The sequence below is a fragment of the Neophocaena asiaeorientalis genome, unplaced genomic scaffold (genome assembly GCF_003031525.2).
Source record: "Neophocaena asiaeorientalis asiaeorientalis breed wild unplaced genomic scaffold, Neophocaena_asiaeorientalis_V1.1 scaffold79, whole genome shotgun sequence".
Classification (NCBI taxonomy): domain Eukaryota; kingdom Metazoa; phylum Chordata; class Mammalia; order Artiodactyla; family Phocoenidae; genus Neophocaena; species Neophocaena asiaeorientalis.
In genome coordinates this window covers 8,291,365-8,315,973 of record NW_020175402.1, presented here as the reverse complement: position 1 = coordinate 8,315,973, position 24,609 = coordinate 8,291,365, and the positions used below count along the sequence as shown (strand labels likewise).

The 24,609-nt window shown below is 39.9% G+C and overlaps 1 protein-coding gene across 16 annotated transcripts in view; it reads left to right on the top strand.

The window, feature by feature from the left end:
• Positions 1-2,119: 2,119 nt before the first annotated feature.
• The window catches only part of PUM1 (pumilio RNA binding family member 1), a 128,103-nt gene continuing 105,613 nt past the window's right edge, over positions 2,120-24,609 (top strand). For 13 of the 16 annotated variants that reach the window (XM_024766621.1, XM_024766622.1, XM_024766620.1 and 10 more), the window contains exons 1-2: positions 2,120-2,242; positions 6,452-6,825. In XM_024766621.1, coding sequence (XP_024622389.1) covers positions 6,463-6,825 — 363 coding nt within the window. In that variant the 5' untranslated portion in view covers positions 2,120-2,242; positions 6,452-6,462. Of the gene's footprint in view, positions 2,243-6,451; positions 6,826-24,609 lie in introns of those variants that run through there. The other 3 variants (XM_024766624.1, XM_024766623.1, XM_024766625.1) reach the window with 2 other exon arrangements.

The window sequence follows — 24,609 nt, the reverse complement described above, 5'->3', positions numbered from 1 at the left end:
ACTTCCAAGTCTTATCTTCTTTTTCAGAAATAAAAATCTCACCCTTTTATCTTTTAAATAAAAAATAACATAAAACAGTAATAGCTCCTCAAACAATATAAACAATGTGAGTGCTGATTTTCTCACAAAACTTGCCAAAACATGGTGTTAATGATCATTTGAATTTTTGCCAGTGTATTTAATAGATGAAAATATATTTCAAAGTTGCATTTCTTTTTATTATTCACTTTTTCTCATTTTTATAGCTTTAGTGAGATATATTTCTTTTTTAAAATATTTATTTATTTATTTTTGGCTGAGTTGGGTCTTTGTTGCTGCATGCGGGCTTTCTCTAGTTGCAGCGAAAGGGGGCTACTCTTCGTTGCGTTGCGTGGGCTTCTCATTGCAGTGGCTTCTCTTGTTGCCACGCACGGGCTCTAGGGTGTGCAGGCTTCAGTAGTTATGGCTCGTGGGCTTAGTAGTTGTGGCACAGGGGCTTAGTTGCTCCATGGCATGTGGGATCTTCCGGGACCAGGGGTCGAACCTGTGTCCCCTGCATTGGCAGGTGGATTCTTAACCACCAGGAAAGTCCAGATATATTTCAAATAATATAAACTTCACCATTTAAGGTGCACACAGTTCAGTGGTTTTCAGCATATTGTCAGAGGTGTGCAACCATCATTATAATCTAATTTTATTTGTTTATTTGGCTGCTCTGGGTCCTCGTTCCCGCGTGGGGGATTTTCAATGGGGCATGTGAACTCGTAGTTTCGGCATGTAGGATCTAGTTCCCTGACCAGAGATCGAAACTGGGCCCCCTGCCTTGGGAGCGGGGAGTCTTAGCCACTGTGCCATCAGGGAACTCCCGGTTATCTATTTTATATACAGCAGTGTGTATGTGTTAATCCCAAACTCCTAATTTATCCCTTTCCCCCCTTCCGCTTTGGTAAACATAAGTTTGGTTTCTATGTCTGGATTGCTCTTTTTTAACTGATTAGAGAATTTCTGTATTTATCATGAAGATTAACCATTTGTCTACCACGAGTATTACAATATTTTAAAGCTATTTTCTCGCTTATTCATTGATGGTGGCACTCTTACTATATAAATGTTTAATTTTCCTTCAATTTTTAAAGGGATGTATTGATTTTGATTCATTATAAACATTTCCCCTCTCTAATTAAAAAGCTTTCTCCCCCATATCCTCTTGTGGTCTTTTATAGTGTTGTGGTTTGCTTATGTTTTCAATCCATCTTGGGTTTAGTTTTGTATATAATAACTATAGCTTATGAAATACTACTGATTTTGAAAAGTCACTTTCATCAAATGGCCATTTTCTATTTCTATTCATTTTCAGAACTGGACAGAATGACAACAGCTAACACTGAATGAGTGCTTACAAACAAGGACAGCTTTGAATCTTTGATTTGGGTTTAATGTTCTGCTATCTCCATCTTGAAATTCATTAACAATTTTGAACAAGGGGCCCTCACACTTTCATTTTGCGCTAGATCCCGCAAATTCTATAGTGGGCCTATTTACCAGGCACTGTCCTAAGCATTTCACATTATTAAATGGAATAATAAGCCATATTATCCACTTAATCCTCAGGGCAGAGTTAAGTAGCAATTCTCATTTTCCTTTCATTTTACAAATGGGGCAATGGAAGCAGGAAGATTAAGTAAGTCCACAGAGCCAGAAAGTTGCAGCAAAGGGGTTGAACCCAGCTCCTGTCCCGCCAGAGCCTTGGAATAAGCGTCCATTAATCCCGCAGGCCGTTACAATCTGGAGGTGAAATAGGGAGGGCGCGGAGGCGGGTGGCGTCTCGGCTAAGGTCACTACCCTGACACCGCGTGCCCAGCTCCGTGCGGTGCTGGGCCGGGAACCGGGCACCGCGGGCGCTCCAGTGCCGGCCCGCGGGACTCCTCCTGCTGCTCGCGGCGGCCCGCGAGGTGACGGCGCGCGCTCCACTCGCGGGCGGCCACTCGCGCGCGCAGCGGTAGTCTTGTCTCCGAGTTTCCCAAGTTCACACAGGCCCTGGGTTGGCATGGCAACCAGGCAACCTGTTCCACAGCCGCCTGCCTTCTCCACACATGCCGCTGCCAAAGCCAGGGCCGGGGCCCGAGCCTATCCCATGATGCACAGCGCCAGCCCAGTCCCCAGTGGGCCGCCATGTTGTCGGAGTGAAAGGTAAGGGGGAGCGAGAGCGCCGGAGAGAGAAGATCGGGGGGCTGAAATCCATCTTCATCCTACCGCTCCGCCCGTGAGTACCCGCACCCCGCCAGCCCCAAACGCTGCTCCGGACCCCCAGCGAGCAGATTATCCCTTTGTATTGGTGTTTGAGAGCGGCTGGGGGAGTGAGAAGGGCTTTGGAAAAGCCGCCGGGGCCCTGGCTGAGGCTTCTCACTCGCTGTTCCTCGTACATGTTTTGGAGTCAGCAGCAAGGCCCCTATTGTTATCAAAGGAGGGAGGGGGTGGGGAGCTGGGTCGAAGCGAGGAAAATGCCGGGGGTTTAGGCCCGGGCCCAGGGCATAGACGTGTCTCTACATTTCTGCTCGGCCCCGTTGGAGCCCCTGAAGATTGATGTTGCCATTCGGGTTGCTTTTTTGATGGGTTTGCGAAGCCCCGAGTCTTCTGTGTGGCCATGAAGTGTAATTCTGTGCCACTCAGGATTTCTTCGACTTCTTGAGCTTCCGTGGCAGCGCCGAAGCAAGAGGAACAATAAATCGCTTTAGAAGCAGCCGTGGCCCTCGTCTGCAGACGAGACCCACAATGGGGGAACTTTGCGATCCTTAAATGTGGAGAAGTAGGCGATCGGGAAGTTTCAGATCTCTTTTTAGGCTCCTGGGTACTTGTGGCCTTTTGTTTCTGTGAGAGCTTGTTTTTGGTGGGTTCTTCCTCTTTGAGCCTCCCTGTATTGGTGCGTGTCTGTCTTAACTCTAAGAAGCGTTCATGCCTTCGTAGTAGGTAAACAGATACACAATACTAGATAGTTTTTAGTCCTCATGGACGTCCTTGGTAAACCTAGATCGTTTAATACTTGTCGGTACCACTCCCACGTCAAGTGAGGAATACACTCCCGTAACCCCCCCCCCGCCACTATATTCCCCCCTCCCCCACATTATCAGGAAAGGTTTTATTCTCCCCGTAAGTTGAAGGGTTGTTACTCTTCATTGTCCAATTAAGAGAACACTGTTCTTAGTTACATCAATTCGTTCACTTCCTTCTCTGCCTGAGATTAAGAATGGGATTTTATGAGGCTTTTTTGGGATTCTCTTTTAAAGTCAGTTATTGCTGAAATCATAGGTTTGTGGTTTTAGCTTTTTGTTTGTTTTATGAAAAAAAATCAAAACTCACCAAGATAGACGTGGGTGGCTCCCGATGCAGTTTTAGTAAGCAAAATAAACATTTTGACCCGTTGCTAGTTTTAACTTTATAAAACACTCTTGGGTGCTGTTTATTCTTTATCTGGGTTTTTGGGAAATACTGGATTCTGAACTGAGCATTTTGCCTTAGCCACAATTGGATTCATTTTGTTCAAGGCCACGGCTTTTTGAAGTTGTGTTTGAAGTTTAGTTTGGGTTTGAGAAGAACTGCTTTAAAATAAATTTATGACCACAGAATTTTTTTTTTTCCAGTGTGGTAAAAATAAACACCTTTTAAACCACAAAGAATTTTAGTAAATAAAAGGTGAGCAGTGGAGATAGATTAGATCATGTTCCTTTGTTTGAAATAAAGCCTATTAGTGATATTAAAACAAAACAAAAACAACTTTGGTGTAAACAGTTTGAAAACTCTGGAAAACTAGAATCAGCACTTATTTTTAGTTGCTTAAAAACTTATTTTTATAATGTACCATTTGTAAAAAAGAAAAGTCACATTTCAGGTGCTAACACATAACTTTTTAGTGGGTTTGAGAGTTCTTTAAAAGGCATCAGCAATTTAAATGTTTTCTATTATTTAAGTGACTGATGTCTTAATTTTTATGTTGTAGTTGCCAAGATATTACAAAACTACCCAAGACACTTGTTAATTGCTTAGGTATTTGCTCACTTTCAAAATGTCCCTTCTGCCAGGTTTTCTCTTGTTTGAGAAACTGCCTTGCCTCATTAGGTAAAGCAGGAAGTCTCCGGGGATACAGATAGCTTTACAAAAGCCAATTGTTTCGTTTGAACATTTTTATAGGAACCCTCCCCCCGCCTCCCCCTCTCCCGCCATGCCTTGATAGAATGAAGTTGTGGTCGGGTGTGTTTCAGTGGTGAATACCTTTTTCATTCGGAAGTTCTTTGTTAAATAAGTATTACGGCAAATCTTTTATTTCAGAAAAGGTTGCATTTGCTATTTTAGGAATCGGCTTAGGGACTGGAGCTCCATTGCTTTAACTGGTGGGAACTGAATTCCTTGGGCCTCAGCATGGTGACTTTGAATTTACCAAAAACTTTTATATCTATTATTTTGATTAAAAAAAAAAACTTGTGAGTCACAGAGAAAGAATTTCTTTAATTTTCTAGATGAGGAAACAGGTTCAGGGAGGTTGTAGTTTAGTGGTAAAACTTTAGTTGTAGGACTCCTGGTTAGCTCTACAACAAAGACGGCTTGATACTCCCTTGTGGAAGAAAATGGGACTGGCTACTATTGGTAATAAGAGGGCAGTGAGTTCTTTTGAAAATCAAACAGGAAGGCATTAGGCTGGTTAGGACTTTGCTAGTACCAATGGTAAACACAGCTATGACTTTCCGGTTTTGGTATTTAAGCATGAACATGATTCTGTTCGTGAAAGCAGAAACTGAAGTCCAGAAAGATGGACTACTTCAGTATGGTTCTGATGGATTGGAACTGTTAACTGAAACTAGGCATTTCCAAATTAGGCTTTGAACAAATTACAAATCTTCTTACTCCTGTCTTCAGAACACGAATTAGTTGTGAGAAGCGAATGCTGCTTTATCAGGATGTTTATTCTTTTTTTTTTTTTTAATTTTATTTATTTTTGGCTGCGTTGGGTCTTTGTTGCTGCGTACGGACTTTCTTAACCACTGCGCCACCAGGGAAGTCCAGGATGTTTATTCTATACTGAGAAATAGTTTAATAGATTTCTTATAAATCTTTTGAGTCTGTTTTTGAAACGTCACTGTAGGGTTAAAGAGAGATAAGGCATTTGTAGCAGTGGACTGTTAGGTTGGTAACCTTGAAATTAGACTCTAGTGGCTCTGGACAGGTATGTTCTAGTTGGTAACTGATTATTTTGAAGCTTTTTTTTTCTTAAGCACCCATACATAGGCTGTTCTATGTTTTCTACAAATGTAGTTTTTGATTTTAAGAAACATATTAGTAATGTTTCATAGTAACATTTTGGAGATTCTTTGTTGATCCTTCCAGAGAAGAATAGCAGACTCAAGTGAGAGAAATAGTATCTGTTTTGGTTTACTGACTGGGGTGTGGTAGCAAGGGGGTTGGTAAAAAGAACGAGGCTTGGGTGCATACAGATTTGGGTTTGAATCCCTCCTTCACAGCTCACTAGCTGAATGACCTCGGGCACATCACATAACTTTTCCTCCGTACCTTAGTGTTTTTATCTGTAAAATAGGAATGATCAGAAAAAATGTTTGCAATATATTTGCCATACAATTATTATTGTATTGAAGCATTTCTTTTTTTACAGTGATACTTTCTATGTAAGGTGAGTGTTTGAATTTGGTTTGATCTCACCTCTGACTCTGTAAGAGTCAGAGTACTAATAGAATGATGATGTGATTACAATTATAATTGTAAGTTCTTGGCAAAAATGCATGTACAGCAGCTGAGAAGAAGTTTCAGGCTAGGAACATTCTGTTGCTGTTCTTAGTCAGAGGGCCTTATTTAAGCTTTTTTTCAGAGCATCCCATGAATATGTTGGACATTTTAAAGGATCCTTTCGTTTTTGACACTCTTGAGTCATTGCTAATTATATATGGGGTTTGGTTGGTTTATTTATGTATGTATGTATTTATTTATTTATGGCTACATTGGGTCTTCGTTGCTGCATGTGGGCTTTCTCTAGTTGCTGCGAGTTGGGGCTACTCTTCGTTGCAGTGCGCGGGCTTCTCATTGCGGTGGCTTCTCTTCTTGCCACACACGGGCTCTAGGCGTGTGGGCTTCAGTAGTTGTGGCTCTTGGGCTCTAGAGCACAGGCTCAGTAGTTGTGGTGCACAGGCTTAGTTGTTCCGTGGCATGTGGGATCTTCCTGGCCCAGGGCTTGAACCTGCGTCCCCTGCATTGGCAGGTGGATTCTTAACCACTGCGCCACCAGGGAAGCCCGAAGTTTCAGTTTAGAAAATTATGTATGTGTTGCAAAACATTTAGCTGCTTGGTAGAAACTGGTTTTAGATGATATATTGCAAAAGCCAGGGGTCTCATGTTTTTATCTTGGTGCATATATCAAGTTATGTTTTAAAAAAAGGCAAATTTTAAACATTTGTAACCTGTTTGTCCTTAGGTGTTGGTGGAATGAGCGTTGCATGTGTCTTGAAGAGAAAAGCAGTGCTTTGGCAGGACTCTTTCAGCCCCCACCTGAAACATCACCCTCAAGAACCAGCTAATCCCAACATGCCTGTTGTTTTGACATCTGGAACAGGGTCGCAAGCGCAGCCACAACCAGCTGCAAATCAGGCTCTTGCAGCTGGGACACACTCCAGCCCTGTCCCAGGATCCATAGGAGTTGCAGGCCGTTCCCAGGACGACGCTATGGTGGACTACTTCTTTCAGAGGCAGCATGGTGAGCAGCTTGGGGGAGGAGGAAGTGGTGGAGGCGGCTATAATAATAGCAAACATCGATGGCCTACTGGGGATAACATTCATGCAGAACATCAGGTAAAAAACGTTCACTATTTCAGCTTTGAAACTCTTTATAAGCACTGTCCACTTAGGATATCTACTTTCAGTGAATGTCTTTAAAAGCCTTAATTGCTAATGATTTCATTTGGTCTAAACTAAACATTCACTTGTTTTAAAGCAGGGGTCCCCAACCCCTGGTCCGCAGACCGGTACCGGGCTGTGACCTGTTAGGAGCCGGGCTGCACAACAGGAGGTGAACGGCGTGCGAGCTAGTGAAGCTGCATCTGCCGCTCCCCATCGCCCGCATTACCACCTGAACCATCCACCCCCTGCCCCGCCCCCGTCCGTGGAAAAATTGTCTTCCATAAAACTGGTCCCTGGTGCCAAAAAGGTTGGGGACCACTGTTTTAAAGGATGATTGTTGTAATGTTGTCACCGAGTCATTTTATCGTTCTGGCGCTAAAGAGCAAATGACCAATTCATTTAAAGAAAGACTTAAGCTTGTTCTAATGTGCACGTTGCATTTCTGAGTATACTTTTTTGCTCTTAACATATAATCTTCTAAGGTCTGTTTGAGCTGTTTATAGCCCGAATACATATTTTAGAGCTTTTCCTGTTGGGTGTTGGTGACTTCTGTTTTTAAGATGTTATGGTTGAAAGTAGTAGGAAGTTGATAAAAAATCAGCTGCTCAAGTGAACTGATATATCTCATGTTTTGTATAGAGAGGAGTGGTTGTAGCTTTTAGGTTTTAATCATCTTTGTTCTCTTGTTCAAAGCACTTGTTTTATTTGGTTAATTTTAACATGCTTGCTTTTACTAATCCAAGACCAAAGCTGGAATCACAGCATATTTTACTGAGAAGAGAGTTTAGCTGTGTTTGCTGACTTCCTGATGGTGATGAAACGGTTAGAATGTTTTCATCCAGCTATTCTTTGGAATTGGGTATAGGTTGAATTTGCAAAGGTTTATTTTATGTTGCCGGTATCTGAGTACTGACCAGCAAAAAAAACTGACGTCTTTCATGAGGCCTCTAGTGCTTCTGTTCTTTAGAAACAAGTCAGTCACACGCACACTTGCAAATCTGTGCTCTCAGTTGTGCTTCCCCTTGACCCTTCCAAGACAGGCAGCCAGTGTACCACAGTTCTTTACCATAGTAGAAATGGGGAGGTGGAATTTGTCAACAGAAATTTATTGAGCATATTGATCATAGGTCTTTGGTTTATTGGAACAATCATCAGTGCTACTTCGTAAGCATCTACTATGTGTAGGTGAGCAGTACTAAGAAATATGAGGTATAGGGGGCTTCTTCTTTGGTACTTAGGGCACTTTTTATCTTTCTTATGTGTCTGTTACTTAAGGTACTATATTTGTTTCCTATTTGCTTGGAGTCTTGGAGGTGGGGATCAAATTTTATTCATTTCGGTATCCCAGTTCCTATAGAATTTGGCATGTGATAGAGCTTCAGAAGAAAGTTATTGAATGCATAAGCCCCTAATCCTGTGGCCTTAAAATAAAGCTGGGGAAAAAGGACATTGTCATAAAGAAAAGGGCCTTGGATGCCAGGCTAGGTTTAATTCAGTAGGCAGCAGGAGTTTTTATTGTGTATGTATGGAGTGGCTTTTATCCAGTGGTGTTTTGGGAAGGTTGAGTTGGCAATAAGAGATTGGAGTTGGTGAGGGTGGAGACTAATTGGATAACTACTGTAACAGCCCTGGTGCGAGCAGTGGAAAAGATGGGATGGGACCCAGAAATGCACAGAATTGGTGATTGAATTAGAAAGTTTTGGTCCCTGGGAAAATGAAGTAATAGAGTAAAAGGAATATAGAGGGGAATCTGGTTTGTGGACAAGGTAATTAAATATGGTAGAATACATGTTGAATTTGAGATGTAGGCAGCTGTGTGTGTAGAGTGAAACCAAGGTGGGAGGTGTTTGGTTTGGATGGTATCTGTCTAGGGGGCAAAGGTGGAAGGCCTGTAACTTTTGCGTTATTTGGCTAAACATTGTTTAAAAATCATGAACGTTGGTTTTTAAAATCTTTATTATGATTTATAAAAGATCTGTAAAATTATAGATATTTTATAATTTATAGATAAATTTGTAAATTTAGAGATATTATAGATCTGTAAAATCTTGTGTTGGCTTTTCTAATGATGGGCTGATGGGTAAAAGCTGAAAGGAGAATCGAGGTGCTTGGCTTGTTCTTCGCTAGGTGGGCAAGTCAGACTCTGGGTCAGTCCTTAGCAGAGCTCTAAGATCTGAAATCTGGTTGTGCTGTGCTGTGCTGTGAAGGCTTACTCTGGGCTCTAGTGCTGAGCCACATCATATGGAATCACATCTGACTTTTTGACCAGTTTTATCCAGGTCAGTTAGCAAACCACAGTTGATGTTAAATGGCAAAACCTGTTCATACCAAGGGGGCCTAAACCAGTGACCCAACTTGGAATTGGCACTCATCATACACAGTTCTGTTGGTCTGGATATGTGGTATAATGAACATCCTTAGGGAACTGCATTAGGGTAGTTGCTGTGTTGCAGTGTGGGCCACCCACAAATTACCTCTCCTGTAGTCATCAGAGTGTACTGTAACTTACTGGTTTTGGTGTTGAGCTTAACCTCCTGGACTGAACTATGCTAGGGCAGAGACTGTTGTGTTTTTCATGCCCCTTTCCCAGGAGGTGTGTGAAGTTTTTGTGTTGATTGAATGAGGGAAGACCACGAAGTTCTTCAGATTTGCACTCAGGTAAAGCAGTGAATCTCAGCTCAGCTGTCCTGCTGGCAGTAGGTCGTGGCCACTTGCTCAAGCAGCAGTGGAGAGTGTAATATAATTGAAGAGTGGGGGGCATATCTGTCTGTGGAGAATCACTGTGCCGAGGGGTCTCAGTTGCAGCACGCGGGATCTGCGTTGTGCCATGTTTAGTTGCAGCATGCGGGATCTTTAGTTGTGGCATGCATGTGGGATCTAGTTCCCTGACCAGGGATCGAACCTGGGCCCCCTGCATTGGGAGCCCAGAGTCTTACCCACTGGGCCACCAGGGAAGTCCTCTGTATTTGTCTTTTCTACCTTAAGAATATAAACATATTAAATATCACTTGTTTTAATACATAAAATTATTGTATTTGGTACAGTTAGAATCTTTAAAGTCCTCATTTTTGGGCCAGATTGAGGTCTTTGGAGGGGAGTGAGGGAAAGAAGTACCATGAATTTTTCTTTTCTTTTTTGGCCTGTAAAATTTACTCATAGTAAACAAGACAATGGATGTGGATCAAGATATTATGTATAAAACACTAGAGGGAATTCCCTGGCGGTACAGTGGTTAGGACTTGGCGCTTTCACTGCTAGGGCCCAGGTTCAGTCCCTGGTCAGGGAACTAAGATCCCACAAGCTGTGTGGCTCGGCCAAAAAAGAAAAAACAGGAAAACACGTCTCCCTAAGTAAATAATACTATTTAAAAATGCTGCTTACAAAACTTACATATTTATTTTAACAGTAATTTTTATAACTTCAGATCTTTTCTAAAGGTTTCATCATGTGAAAGCCAGGGTCAGGTCTTTGACTTGTGATTATTTTATTCTCTCATTGTGAAATCTGTTTTCTCTGTAAACTGTTGTGAGATAGTGTGTGTGATGAAATAGGGAAAAAATTTTAAGGTTGATCAGTTGAACTGTGGCCTCTGTACTAGATTTTAAGGGGCAGAGATAGGTTAAAAACTCTGCTTTGGGAGAAAGGAAAGTTAGAGGACAACTCCAGAGTTTTCTTGCTTTTGTTAGTAGTCTTTTGGTGCTAGGTGTTATCAGTATCCACCATAGATTGACAGCTGGTGGGAGATATTCTAGATAGCCAGGCAGAATTCAGTGGATAAATTCTTTGACTCTATTATTTGCACACCCCCCCCTTTTTTTTCCACTTGGTAACGTTGTCTTCTAGTCGTATCCTGACATGTCTATCCTTCTTAATCTCCGGTAGCTGTGAGTTAATCCTTACACTTTATAATTAATAAATACTATGTCAAACTGGGAGGGAACCCAAGTATTCCCATACTGAGAATCTCCTCATTCCCTGGAGATCTTTTTCTGTTGCCCCTGCTCTTTGACTCTGTTAGACCATTCGTCTCTTTTCTTTCTGGGTAGATTGCTTAGATTCCTCAGCATTTGGGTCAGTGGCATTTAGTTAACATGGTTTAAAGCTGAGTAATCAATGCTTTCATGTTTTTCAATGTTTTCTGTTTCACTTGTACTCTTGGAGCCTTTTTCATTATATTTGGAGTTCACAGAGACTTAAAACGTTACATACTTGCTCAAAAGGATCATCAGCAGGTTTTCTTTGACTATAACTTTAAGAATGATTTTCCAGTGTTAAGGATTAGATTCCAGTGTAAAAAAAAAAAAATTCATTCTCTAATGCTGTGTGATACTAGATTGTATGTGCCTCCGAGGTGGCACCTTGCAGCAGTTTATGATATATCTTTACTTTGTTTTGTTTCAAAAGGTTTTTGCTGTGGAATTAGGAAAAAAATTTATAGGATAGGTGGTAATGAGATGCAGTAATGGGAAAATAGGGGTATGTTAGGAAGATGAAAGGGTTAAATGTAGAATTTAGAAATACATACCAGAGTGGTGGGTTTTAGAATCTGCTCTGGGTGTGGCCAAAGAAAAGAGGGAAATGGGATGAATCATGAGATTCTTAGTAAGAGAAAAACACAGTAGTTCTCAGGAAGAGGTGTGTTTCAGATTTCAGTTTGGATGTGGTTGAAAGTGCTTTGTAAATCATAAAGTGATATGATATTGTTTTTCATCACAACTCTCTGTACTTGCATACGAGACACATCTTTTGTGCATGTGTCCATTTTCTCTCGGACAACAACATTTGCTTAATATTTTCTACAGGCTGAGCCTGAGTACAGAATTACGCTTCTTGGTATTGTGGAAAAACTTAAAAAAAAAATGTTCTAGCCCTTGCTTAGAATCTATTCACTCTTGGGAAATGACTTAACACTCATAGAGAAACACAGGACTGACAGTTAACACAATGCCAAGAGAGTAGTAAGTACTGAGGATAGGGTAAGAGTTTTTGTTGTTGTTGAGGAATTTCTTCCCTAATTTTTACATTCACTTTCTGTATCTTCTAGATGTAATAAAGAGCTGTAAATGGGAGTGTGGCTTCAGCTCAGTAGAATGCTCTGGCATTTTGCTCCCTGCTACGAATATTGTGAGTAGTGGTCAGTGATTGGCAATAGGTTGGGTGAATTTAATATTTGGAAACTTGATTGAAGAACTCGGGCTGAAGGGTGTACATGGCATTGGTGGTAAAACCTGCAGTTGAAGAAGAGTGTTCGTCGTTTTATTCATGTAATATTTTTTGAGTATTGTTTTTAAATTGCGTGTTAATAGTTTCAGAAGATTTAGTATATGTGGATTTGTCTGTTGCCTTTAGTAAATGCTCTTTTATGTTTAAAATACCTTTCTTAGTGTTTTTATGAATCTCATTAGGAAAACTCTCTTAGGTTTGTGGAAATTGGGGGCCCTAAAGATTTTTTTTAAAAGCATTTCCTGTTTAATTCTTTATTTTTATTTTATTTTATTCTTATTAATTAATTTATTTTTGGCTGCCTTTGGTCTTCGTTGCTGCGTGCAGGCTTTCCCTAGTTGCGGCGAACAGGGGCTACTCTTCGCCACGGTGTGCAGGCTTTTCATTGTGGTGGCTTTTCTTGTTGCAGAGCACGGGCCCTGGGCGCGCGGGCTTCAGTAGTTGTGGCACGTGGGCTCAAGAGCGCAGGCTCAGTAGTTGTGGCACACGGGCTTAGGTGCTCCATGGCACGTGGGATATTCCAGGACCAGGGCTAGAACCCGTGTCCCCTGCATTGGCAGGCGGATTCTTAACCACTGCGCTGCCAGGGAAGTCCCTAAAGACTTTTTATACCTGCTTTATTGATATATAATTCATCCACTTAAAGTGTACAATTCATTGGTTTTTAGTATATTCGCAGAGTCGTGCAGCCATCACCACAATCAATTTTAGAACATTTTCATTATTCCTCGCAATCTGTACCAGTAGCAGTTACTCTCCAGCCTTAGGTAGCCACCAGTCTCCTTTCTGTGTCTATGCATTTGTCTCTTCTGGGCATTTCATATAAATGGAATCATACAGTATGTGGTCCTTTGTGACTGGCTTCTTTCGCTTAACAGTGCTTTAAAGGTTCATCTGTCTTGTAGCATGGATCAAGTACCTCATTCCTTTTTATTTCTGAATAATAGTCTGTTTTATAGATATACAGCACATTTTATTTATCCATTTATCAGTTGATGGGCCTTTGGGTGGCTTCTACGTTTTGGCTCTTGTGAACAGTACTGTTGTGAACATTCGTGTACAAGTTTTTGTCTTGACATATACTTTCATTTCTTTGGGGTACGTAAAGATTTTTAAAAGTACATAAGTCTAATATACAGGCACAAAAATAATGGAGATTTCTTCACTGATGCCGGTGCTTTTTAGAAATAGAGTTTGGAGGTTACTTTATCTACAGCTTTACACCATGGATTGGAATTTTTCCAAGTGACAAGTTTTACTGGGCCTAACGGCAACTTTCTTCTCTATCTATGAAGAATGTGTTTTCAGGTTAACAGCATAAATAAACTTGTTTACAACCCCGGGAAGAGGAATGCTTACGTTATAAAGAACAGGTGTTTTCAGGGAGCTCTGTTCTTTAGATGTCATGAATATACAGTTAGTTGATCTGCTAATGACAAATAATTTTTCTCTATTAAAGAAAGTTTCCCCAAGGACTTTAACAAGGGAATGGTTCATTAACTTAATCCTAGTTATCATATGTGTTTAAAAGCACCGTATCTGTTGTTAAGTAAAAAATAATCTTTAATTTGCTAAGAATTTATTGATTCAGATTGTCCTTTTTTCCCCCCAATTGGCCAAATTAGGGAGCTACTGCTTATTTAGGTCAGAAGCCTAGTGAAATAAAAAACAATGAAATTAATATGTTGCTCTTTCTCCAGAGAAACTTACAGTTTCATGAAGGGAGGAAGGAATTATAAAGAAAGTTGTTTCAAAATGAGGATTTCAGTGAGTGTCTGTATTGAAATGACTGCTAAGATGGGGCTGTCGTGTGTTTGGGTGGCAGAAACAAATCAGGTGAGAATAATTTTATAGATACAGTTCCTTTATTTATTAACTTATTATCTAGAAAATAGGCTGTAAGCTCTGTGTATCCATTAAGAGTGATGTACGTGGAAAAAGGACTGTGGGGAAATATGGCAAAATATTACTTTTATTTATGTGGGAGGGGAGATTATAGGTAATTTGGTTTTTTGTACATTTTGAATTTTTACAAATTTCAAACCCTGAAATTTTTTTTTTTTTTGGCTGTGCTGTGTGGCTTGCGGGATCTTAGTTAACTAGGGACTGAACTCGGGCCCACCGCAGTGAAAGTGCCTGGTGCTAAGCACTGAACTGCGAGAGAACTTAAACCCAGAAATTTTTATATGTTAAAAAAAGAAAAAAGACAAATTTTATACCTTCTATTAAGAGTTTGGTTTACCATATTGAATGAAAGCGAATTGGTGAATTGATACATTTCCAGTGGAATTTTGGTGTTGGAAAAGATCTTAGGGCCTTCCCTAGTGCACACTGGTTAAGAATCTGCCTGCTGATAAAGGGGACACGGGTTCGAGCCCTGGTGCGGGATGATCCCACATGCTGCGGAGCAACTAAGCCCATGCGCCACAGCTACTGAGGCTGTGCTCTAGAGCCTGCGAGCCACAACTACTTAGGCTGCGTGCCACAACTACTGAAGCCCGCATGCCTAGAGCCTGTGCTCCGCAGCAAGAGAAACCACCGCTAGGAGAAGCCCGCACACTGCAACAGAGTAGCCCCCGCTTTCCACAACTAGAGAAAGCCTGCGCGCAGAAATGAAGACCCAACACAGCCATAAATGAATGAATGAAAGAAAAAGATCTTAGAAATCATTTAACTCTTTTTCCAGTGCAGTGGTTTCCTTTACATTAATTATCTCTCTGTTTTAATTAAAAGAATGTTAGTGAGTGTGTTGAACTGAGGTTGTTAGGATGGGTTGAGTGTATCTAATGAGATCTAGAGGTACTTTTATTTTAGTATTGAGTACGTTTCTGTATCTATAAGTTTTATGGACATGTACTCCGTAAGCTGTGTGGCAGAACTGATCCAGTCTTTTTATATATGATTTGAACCACCAGTAACTCTATGTTGTTTTTTATTATTTCCATTTTATGGATGGGGAAATGCGGGGTCAGAAAAATGAGATGCCGTGTTTTAAGGTGATCAGCACATGCTCTTTCCACAAGACCAATCTGTTTGGAGACCTTACTGTTCTTCATCATGGAGTAGTCAGCTTATCCATAACACACACACATTGGCCTCTTTTACACATTTTCACACATTTTAAACTGCACTTGTTGCTCGTATATTTATAATTTAGGGACACCAGTAAAAGTTTAGTTTGCACATCTAATTATAGGAGCCCAGTACTTGATGCATAATAGATGCTCAATAAATGGCATGTTCAAACAGATGACCTTCAAAACTGAACTCATTAGTTTCATTCCCTATATCCTATTTCTGTGTGTGGCATCTCCATTGCAGGCAACCCAGGAATCTTAGATTCCTGCCTCCTGCCTCAAACAGTTCCAAGGTTATATCCGTATTGCCTTTTCGGTAGGCTCATATTTCTTGCTTGGACATTTACAGTAGTCTTCTGACTGTTCTTTTGCACCCTCCCTCTTTTCTTCCTTCTGGCTATTTTCTGTGTTGCTGCCAAATTGTTATTTCTGAAGACACGAATCTGCTTATGTCTCATCCTTGCCTAAATTTTGTTTTTGGTTTTTCGGTTGCTTTTAGGATAATTAACTTTCAATCTCCTCAGCATAGCGTAGTGTACACACTTCGTGTTCTGAGATAGCTTACCTCTCCAGTCTTTACTGGCACTCCACTTCAGCTTTATTGAAGTATCCTAATTATCTGAACACACATGCTAATTTTTATAGTTTGTGCAATTCCTCAGTGTAGTTGTGTTATTTTCATTTATGTAGTTTTCTCTTCTTGGAATCTCCTTCCTTCCTCATCCACTTAGCTACTTTCCTCATCTTCAGCTAAAGTATCTTTATCTCTGATAAACCTTCCCCTTTACTTACCTCTTTTCTTACAGGTTGGGTGTCCTCTTTTGGTGCTACCATCATTTGGTACACATCTTTATTGAAGCATTCGGCTCCCAGTATTGGAGTTAAATATTTACTTTTTCCTTCACCATTGGGTGCTAGTAATCTGTTTCAAAACAGATTCTTGGGCTTAAGTCCAGACCTACTGAATCAAAATATCCAGTGATGAGGTGGAGTTTATGTATGTTTTAAAAACAACTCCCGGGTTATCTTCATGTCCACCTCGGTTAAGAACTGCTGTGATGGTTCTTCTTATAGAATCTTTCAGCCTTACATCTCTAGCCCCTGGCAAATAGTATGTACGTATAAATGATGAATGAATACCTTATGTCATCAGGGCTTGCTGAAGAGACTTACTGAGTAGAGTATTTTATTTTGAAGAGTCATTTTGAATTGTTAAGGTGAAAGATGTAACAGAATGTAGGGTCTTGGGCCTGAAGATAAGGAGCCAGTAAGCATTTATTGGAGAGTTGTATTAAGGAACTTTTAAAGTAATTCTTATCAACTCTGCTTTTATGCTTTTTTTGGTGGGGGGTGGGTATAGGGAGAGGAGAGTTCTTGAAACCATATCAGAGTTAGGCAAACAGAAGCGGCTGTAGGAACAAGGTTTACTTTCCTTAATTTGTAAAACACTGAAACTTTGTTCATAGTCACATCATGTATTGGGAAACTGCCATATCGTTGCAACCTAATACATTTTCAAAGTTCGTTCCTTTTCTCAGAAGGGAATATTATCTACTAGGATAGTTCAGGAAGGATAGTATCCTAATGAAGATAGAATGAAGGTTGTAATTTACCCCTGTATTGTCAATGGTTAACTGCTCTTAAGAATAGTGAGTCATTTTTCCTGTTTGAAGCTTTTTAACAGTTGCTGTCTGGGTTTAAGGTTTCCGTTGGGACATAGTATAAAGTACAGTGTGAATATTAAATTGCAAAATTTTTGTTCTATATTTTGGTTATGGATTTTGTTCTAAAGTAAAGCAGCTTTATTGAGATATCATTCACACACCATACAGTTCACCCATTTAAAATGTACTGATCAGTGGGTTTCAGTATATTCAGTGTTGTGCAGTCATCACCACAATCAAAGGGAACGTTTTTTCATCACCCCAAAAGAAAACCTATACCCATTACTAGTCACTTTCCACTTCCGTCATTACCCCCCCATCCCTGGGCAATCAATAATCTACTTAAAAAAATATATTTATTTATTTTTTGGCTGTGCTCTGGGTCTTCGTTGTGCTGCGCGGTTCTTCTTTGTGTGGTGCGTGGGCTTAGTTGCCCCGCGGCATGTGGGATCTTAGTTCCCTGACCAGGGATCGAGCCTGAGTCCCCTGCATTGGAAGGTGGATTGTTAACCACTGGACCACCAGGGAAGTCCCCAATAATCTACTTTCTGTCTAAAATGTAAACTGTTTGATAGTACATGATTGTTCTAAAAAATGTCAATAATTTGTTTTTTAGAGTTAACTACTTTTAACAATTTGGTTCATTTTCTTCCAGACTTTTTCTGTGCATATATAAACAGATATATGAATGCATTGTAGTTTTAAACTAAATGGGATCATTCGCTCTCTCTCTAAATATATTACATGCAAACATAGCCCAGGCACACACACACTGCATGGTAGTCTTTTCCTCCTTCATACATTGTGGTCATCCTTTTTTTTTTTTTTTTTTGTGGTCATCCTTTTAGGTCAGTAAATACGTCTCTCTATATATTTTTAAGGGCCATAGTATATGGAAGTACAATAATTTGACTGATTTATCCCAGTTTGATGGACTTTTAGGTTGTTTTCAGCTTTTGACATTCTAAACAATGCTGCAGTAAACAATACTGCAGTTATATTTTTGTATTAGAATATATTTGGAGAAGTGAAAGTGACAGATCAAACAAAAGAGTGTGTTTAAAATTTTGATACATAGTTCCACATTGTTTTCCAGATAGATTGTAGCAATTTAAAGTTCCACCAACACCTTATGAGTATTCTTTTTTTTTTTTTTTTTTTGTGGTACATGGGCCTCTCACTGTTGTGGCCTCTCCCCTTGCGGAGCACAGGCTCCGGACACGCAGGCTCAGTGGCCATGGCTCACGGGCCCAGCCGCTCCGCGGCATGTGGGATCCTCCCTGACCGGGGCACGAACCCTTGTCCCCTGCATTGGCAGGCGGACTCTCAACAACTGCGCCACCAGGGAAGCCCAAAATGCACCCATTTTAAATGAATAATTTGTTAAGTTTTGAAATATCAAAGTATTCACCTGTGAAACCATCACTACAATCAAGATAGTGACAGTTCCCATCTTCTGCAAGTTTTGTTGGCCCTTTGTAATTCCTCCCAGCAGCAACCACTGAACTGCTTTTTGCCTAGGTCTGGGCTTTTATTTGTTGTATTTTAATGGTGTTTGGAATGATATTAAAGCAATTTTTGTTATTTCTAGAATCACAGGCATGCCCCATCCCCCAGGGTTTTGACTTGCAGTTCCATTTGCTTGAGTGCTCCTGTCTCAGATGTCTATGAAAGTTGCTCCTTTACCTCCTTCCAGTCCTTTGCTTAAATGTTACCTTCTCAGTGAGGCTTTCTGTGAACATTATTTTAATTGCAACTCTGTCTCCCTTCCCTGATTTAATTTTCTTAATAGCCTTCATTTGCCATTTTGTAATTTGCTTCCCTACTTTCCAAACTGTTTACGGTGAGGATTTATTGTTTTTAGAGTTCAAAATTTCCTAAAAGCCATTATTTTTAATGTGGGAAATAAAAACATGTTTTGATTTTTTAAAAATCCAGTTTCAGACATTATTCTACAGCACCCACAGTCTCCAAGTTAAAACCTAATAAATTTGTTACACCTGAAGTCCGTCCCTCTCAACCCCAAGAGGGAAAACTTCCATGGTTCATGATCTCACAGTAATACAAACCGGGTAAGAAACTAAAGATAGTAGCTGTTCTCAAAAAAGAGCAAATGAAGGTTTACTATTTGCATAACATTAGGTGGAATTCTGTAAAGAATTAAACCACACAAAATACATACCAGTGTATATAATATTAAAAGTTTATTAAGCTCTGTCTCCTCCCTTGTATTCTGTCTCTTGGTTAAGAATCACTGATATCTTGATTAGTACATCTTTAGCTTTTTTTTTTTAATTCAGAAGAGATAGAATTCTATTAAAATATTTTCTCCCACAGATATAGTTTTGGATTTATGTATTATGTTCTCTCTCAGGCTCATGAAGTCCAGAATGAGCTATTTGATGTGTTTGGTAGCTGCCCTCTTTAATTATGTTGCAGTGATTTATCTGGATAGACTTACTCATTGAGGATTCCTATTCCCTTACATACTACAAACAATAGAATGTTGAAACAAAGGAGGAGTGAGGGTTAGCTTCAAGGCTGCTGAATGGAGGAAGACATTTACTAGGTTCCCTGGCAGAAGACCTTTTAGATAAGGGAGCTCCTATCCCCTATGCCAACTATTTACATTGTAACTGTAATAATGAACTGTTCAAACTTGAGAAATGTTAGATTAATAATATAGATCACCTTTGTTACCACACTAGAGTTTATTTCGGTTACATCTAGAAATATATCAACTACTTTTGCAGATATGTTAAAACAAGAGTCATTTCTATTGGTGATGAATGTAATTTTGTTTCTTAATATTGTAAGTGAACTAAGGACTCTTTCCATGGCCTAATTCCATTCTCTGTATCCTAATAAACAGTGATTTAAAAATCAAATACAATGTTTTTTCCCTCCATTAAAAATAATGACTTGTAGGTATTTTTGAATTCTAAAAATCAGTAAATGCTCATTGTAAACATTTCGGAAAGTATAGATAATTATAAAAATAAAAACACCCTAGAAACAAACGAAAACCCAACCAACCCCCAACTATAATTCAACCTTCAGAATCTGTTAGTTTACCTTTTGTAACATGTCCATCTAGTGTTTTTATTCAAAACTTAAAAAAATGTAAATCATCACATCTTTAATAACAAGGATAATAATTTCTTGAGCTGTGCTTTTTTAAAAGTTTGATGGGAAGTATGAGTTTTTATTAATCATTTCTCTGTTTTGGTTAACCATTAACGAGAGGTTAGAACTAAATTTATGGCTCATTTATAATAAGTATATAGGACTTAACTGCACACAGTTTATAAAGTAGGCTCTTTTCATTTTCCCTTTGCCTTAATTTTCTCACTAGTGGAAGTTATATGATTTTCTAAGTCACTCGAAATATTTTGTGAAACAATTGAGATAAAATAAAAACATTTCTGTGATTATAGTTTTCTATCTTTTTTTTGGGGGGGGTCTAACATATCAGAATTTTTTTTATGATAGATTATTTCCATAGATAATTTTAAGGTTATACCACATTCTACTCTGTAGTGACCTCATTCTTTTCTGTAATAATGTCTTAATATTGATCATTTAGGTTTCTGATTTTTACTGTTGGTAGTGTTGTAATGAACATTTTTGTTTATCAATAATTGTAGTTTAGATTCTTTTCTTCACCTCTGTTCTTAGAATGGGAATAATACTGTTAGTCTTTATAATGCTGTATTCTACCTCTTGTGTAATTATTTTTTCCCTCATTTTTAAGATATAATTTTGCATACAGTGAAATTCACTAATAGTTTAGCATACACTTCTGTAGATTTTGACTAATGCGTATATTCTTGTAATCACCACAGTTGAGTTATAAACTTTTTTTTTTTAAACAAACGTTTATTCTTAAATGTACAATGGGTTCCAAGACAACACTTGATTCTAGCTGTGGGTGGCAGAGATGTGATGGCAGGGAATCCAGATGTTTAATTCAGATGTTTAAACAGGAATGGAATTAAGGATCATCATTGCCTCAGGCACAAGGAACATTACTTTCTGCCAGACTTCTTAATTCCACCTGTGGCCTGGAGGCCTTTCCCGTGGCCTTCGCTTGCTTCTCTTTCTGTTTCTGCTTGAATGCCTTATCTTTCTTGTCCATCTCCTTGGCTTGCTTCTTGGGCTGCTTCAGGGGCTTCTTCTTGCCACCTTTGCGGCCCGACATGGCACCTGCCGCCCCTTCCCCAGACCCTGCCACCGGATGCCGAGATACAAAAGTTTTCACGCTTCCCCAGATTCTCTGGAGCCCCTTCAGTCAGCTCTTACCTCCATTCCCAGCAACTGGTAACCACTAATCCGTTTTTTGTCCCTATAGTTTTGCCTTTTCCAAAATGTCATATATGTACTGTAAGTGTATGTAGCTTTTGAATCTGGTTTCTTTCACTTAGCCTACTACATTTGAGAATCCATGTTATATATAACAATAAATGGATCCTTTTAATTAGTGGTATCCCATTAAATAGTTGTATGACAGTTTATCCATTTTTGTGTGCTTAATTTTAATTCTCTTGGTTGGCTGGAGTGCTTGGTACAGTCATTGCTTGAAAGGTGACGTGTGGGTGGCGTATTTTATTACTTCTTTTGTATATTGTGTTCTTATAGCCTTTATACATGAAAGACAATTGTGTCAGGACATAAAAATCTTCGGGCCATTGACGGTAGATCTCATTTTATTGTCTTTGGCGGGTAGTGTTTTAGAGAACCAAGGGTAAGTTCTATTTTTTTTTTGAATTCTCCAAATTTAGGGTAGTTTGGTCAGGATGTGATTTTTGTGTGCTATGTGGGTGAGAGCTGCATAGTTTTGTAGCTTGAGAAAGGTTCCTTTGGTTATATATTTGATTATTTTAGTTTTCGTGCTTGGGAACCATCATTTTAAGTCATGTCTTCATTGTTTCTTCATAGCAGTCATCTTTCTTTAAATTAAAATTTTGACTTAGTTATTTGTTGATTCCTGCAGTTGTAAGAAATAATACAGAGAGATCCTTTGTATACATTCCTCTATTTCCCCATTTTACAGTATAACCTTTGCAGGTAACATTGTGTAGTATAGCATCACAGCTAGGTTATTGACGTTAAAATCCATCCAGTCCTATTCACATCTCTCCAGTTTTACTTGTACTCGTGTGTGTGTGTGTGCGTGTGTGTGTGTACGAAGTTCAATATAATTTTATCATCTGTATAGATTCATATACTTACCACCACAAAATACTGAATAGTTCCAAAACAACAAGGGACCCTTGAGTAGCCCTTTTTACACACCCCCTTTCCCTTTGCAGGGGTTGGGGGGCCTCCCCCCCACCACTAATCTATCCTATTCTCCATTTCTACAATTTTGTCATTTCAAAAAAGTCATATAAATGGAGTCATACCATACATAGAGCCTTTGGTGGGGACTGGCCTTCTTCGCTACGCATACTGTGCTGGAGTCTCATCCAGTTGCTGCCTGTGGTAGAGGCCATCCCTTTGTATTGCTGCGTAGTGCGCGTGCTGCAGACGCACCATAGTTTGTTTAACCTGTTGAAGGACATCTGGGCTGATTCCAGTTTTTAGTTATTATAAATGAAGCTGCTGTGAACATTCATGTGCAGGTTTTTGTGTGAACATCAGATAAAAGCCGAGGAGTCCAATTGCTAGGTAGTAATCATAGTTGCATGTCTAGTTTATAAAGAAACGGCCGAGTTGTTTTCTGGACCAGTAATGTTTGAATAATACAATTTTTCTGTGCGCTTAACGGCATTTGGTGGTATTACTGTTTTTTATTTTAGCCATTCTGGTACATACGTAATGATATCTCATTGTGGTTTTAATCTGTATTTCCCTGATGGCTAATGGTGTTCAACTTCTTCTGATATGTGAGCAGCTATCTTTATTTTTTAATATGGTTTTTAATTCTTGTCTTAGTTTTATTGGGTTGGCCAAAAAGTGCCTTTGGCTTTTAAGTAGAAATGAAAGACACGTTTTTCATTTTCACCAAGAGCTTTATTGAACAATGTATTCACCCTTTTGTTCCACTACCTTCTGCCATTTTTCAGGCAACTGCATAATTCCATCTTCCTACAACTTTTTATCTTTTTGAGCAAAGAACTGTTCCAGATGCTCCATTAAGAGGATTTTGTAAAGACCTAAATAAATGGAAATCCAGAGGTGAAATGTCTGGTGAATACAGCGGATGAATCAGAACTTCCCAGCCAAGCTGTAACAGTTTTTGCCTGGTCATCAAAGAAACATGCAGTCTTGTGTTATCCTGATGGAAGATTATGCGTTTTCTGTTGACTAATTCTGGATGCTTTTCATCGAGTGCTGCTTTCAGTTGGTCTAATTGGGAGCAGTACTTGTTGGAATTAATCGTTTGGTTTTCTGGAAGGAGCTCATAATAGAGGACTCGCTTCTAATCCCACCATATGCACAACATCACTGTCTTTGGATGAAGACCGGCCTTTGGTGTGGTTGGTGGTGGTTTATTTTGATTGCCCTGTGATCTCTTCCGTTCCGCATTATTGTACAGTATCCACTTTTCATTGCCCGTCACAATTTGTTTTAAAAACAGAACGTTTTCGTTATGTTTTAGTAGAGAATTGCATGCGGAAATATGGTCAAGAAGGTTTCTTTGCCTTAACTTATGTGGAACCCAAAGATCAAAGCGATTCACATAACCAAGGTAGTGCAAATAATTTTCAGCGCTTGATTTGGGTATCTTGAGTATGTCGGCTATTTCCTGAGTGGTATAACGTTGATTGTTCTCAGTTAATGTTTCGCTTTGATCACTATCAACTTCAGCTGGTCTACCCGACTGTGGAGCATCGTCCAGCAAGAAATCTCCAGCACAAAACTTTGCAAACCACTTTTTAAAAATTAATTAATTAAGTTTTGGCTGCGTTGGGTCTTCGTTGCTGCGTGCAGGCTTTCTCTAGTTGTGGTGAGTGGGGGTTACTCTTAGTTAAGGTGCGCGGGCTTCTCATTGCGGTGGCTTCTCTTGTTGCAGAGCACGGGCTCTAGGCGCATGGGTTTCAGTAGTTGTGGCCCGCGGTCGCAGTAGTTGTGGCTCGTGGGCTCTAGAGCGCAGGCTCAGTAGTTGTGGCACCTGGGCTTAGTTGCTCCGTGGCATGTGGCATCTTCCCAGACCAGGGCTTGAACTCGTGTTCCCTGCATTGGCAGGTGGATTCTTAATCACTGCACCACCAGGGAAGCCCCTCAAACCACTTTAAAAAAAAAATTATTTGGCTGTGTTGGGTCTTAGTTGCAGCATGCAGGATCTTTGTTGAAGCATGTGGGATCTTTCATTGAGGTGCGTGCGGGCTCCAGAGCGCACGGGCTCGGTAGTTGTGGCTTGCGGCCTCAGTAGTTGTGGTTCTCGAGCTTAGTTGCCTCGTGGCACGTGGGATCTTAGTTCCCTGACCAGGGGGATTGAACCCGAGTCCCCTGCATTGGAAGGCGGATTCTTAACCACTGGACCACCAGGGAAATCCCGCAAACCACTTTTGACACTTTTGATCAGTCACAGCACTTCTCCATACACTGCATGATCTTCTTTTGCATTTCAGTTGCGTTTTTACCTTTCTTGAAATAACAAAGCATAGTATGCTGAAAATGTTACTTTTTTTCTTCCATCTTCAGTATGAAAATGGCTACACAAAAATTCACCAATTTTGATGTCTTTTTTTTTTTTTTTTTTTTTGCGGTACACGGGCCTCTCCCTTTTGTGGCCTCTCCTTTTGCAGAGCACAGGCTCCGGACGC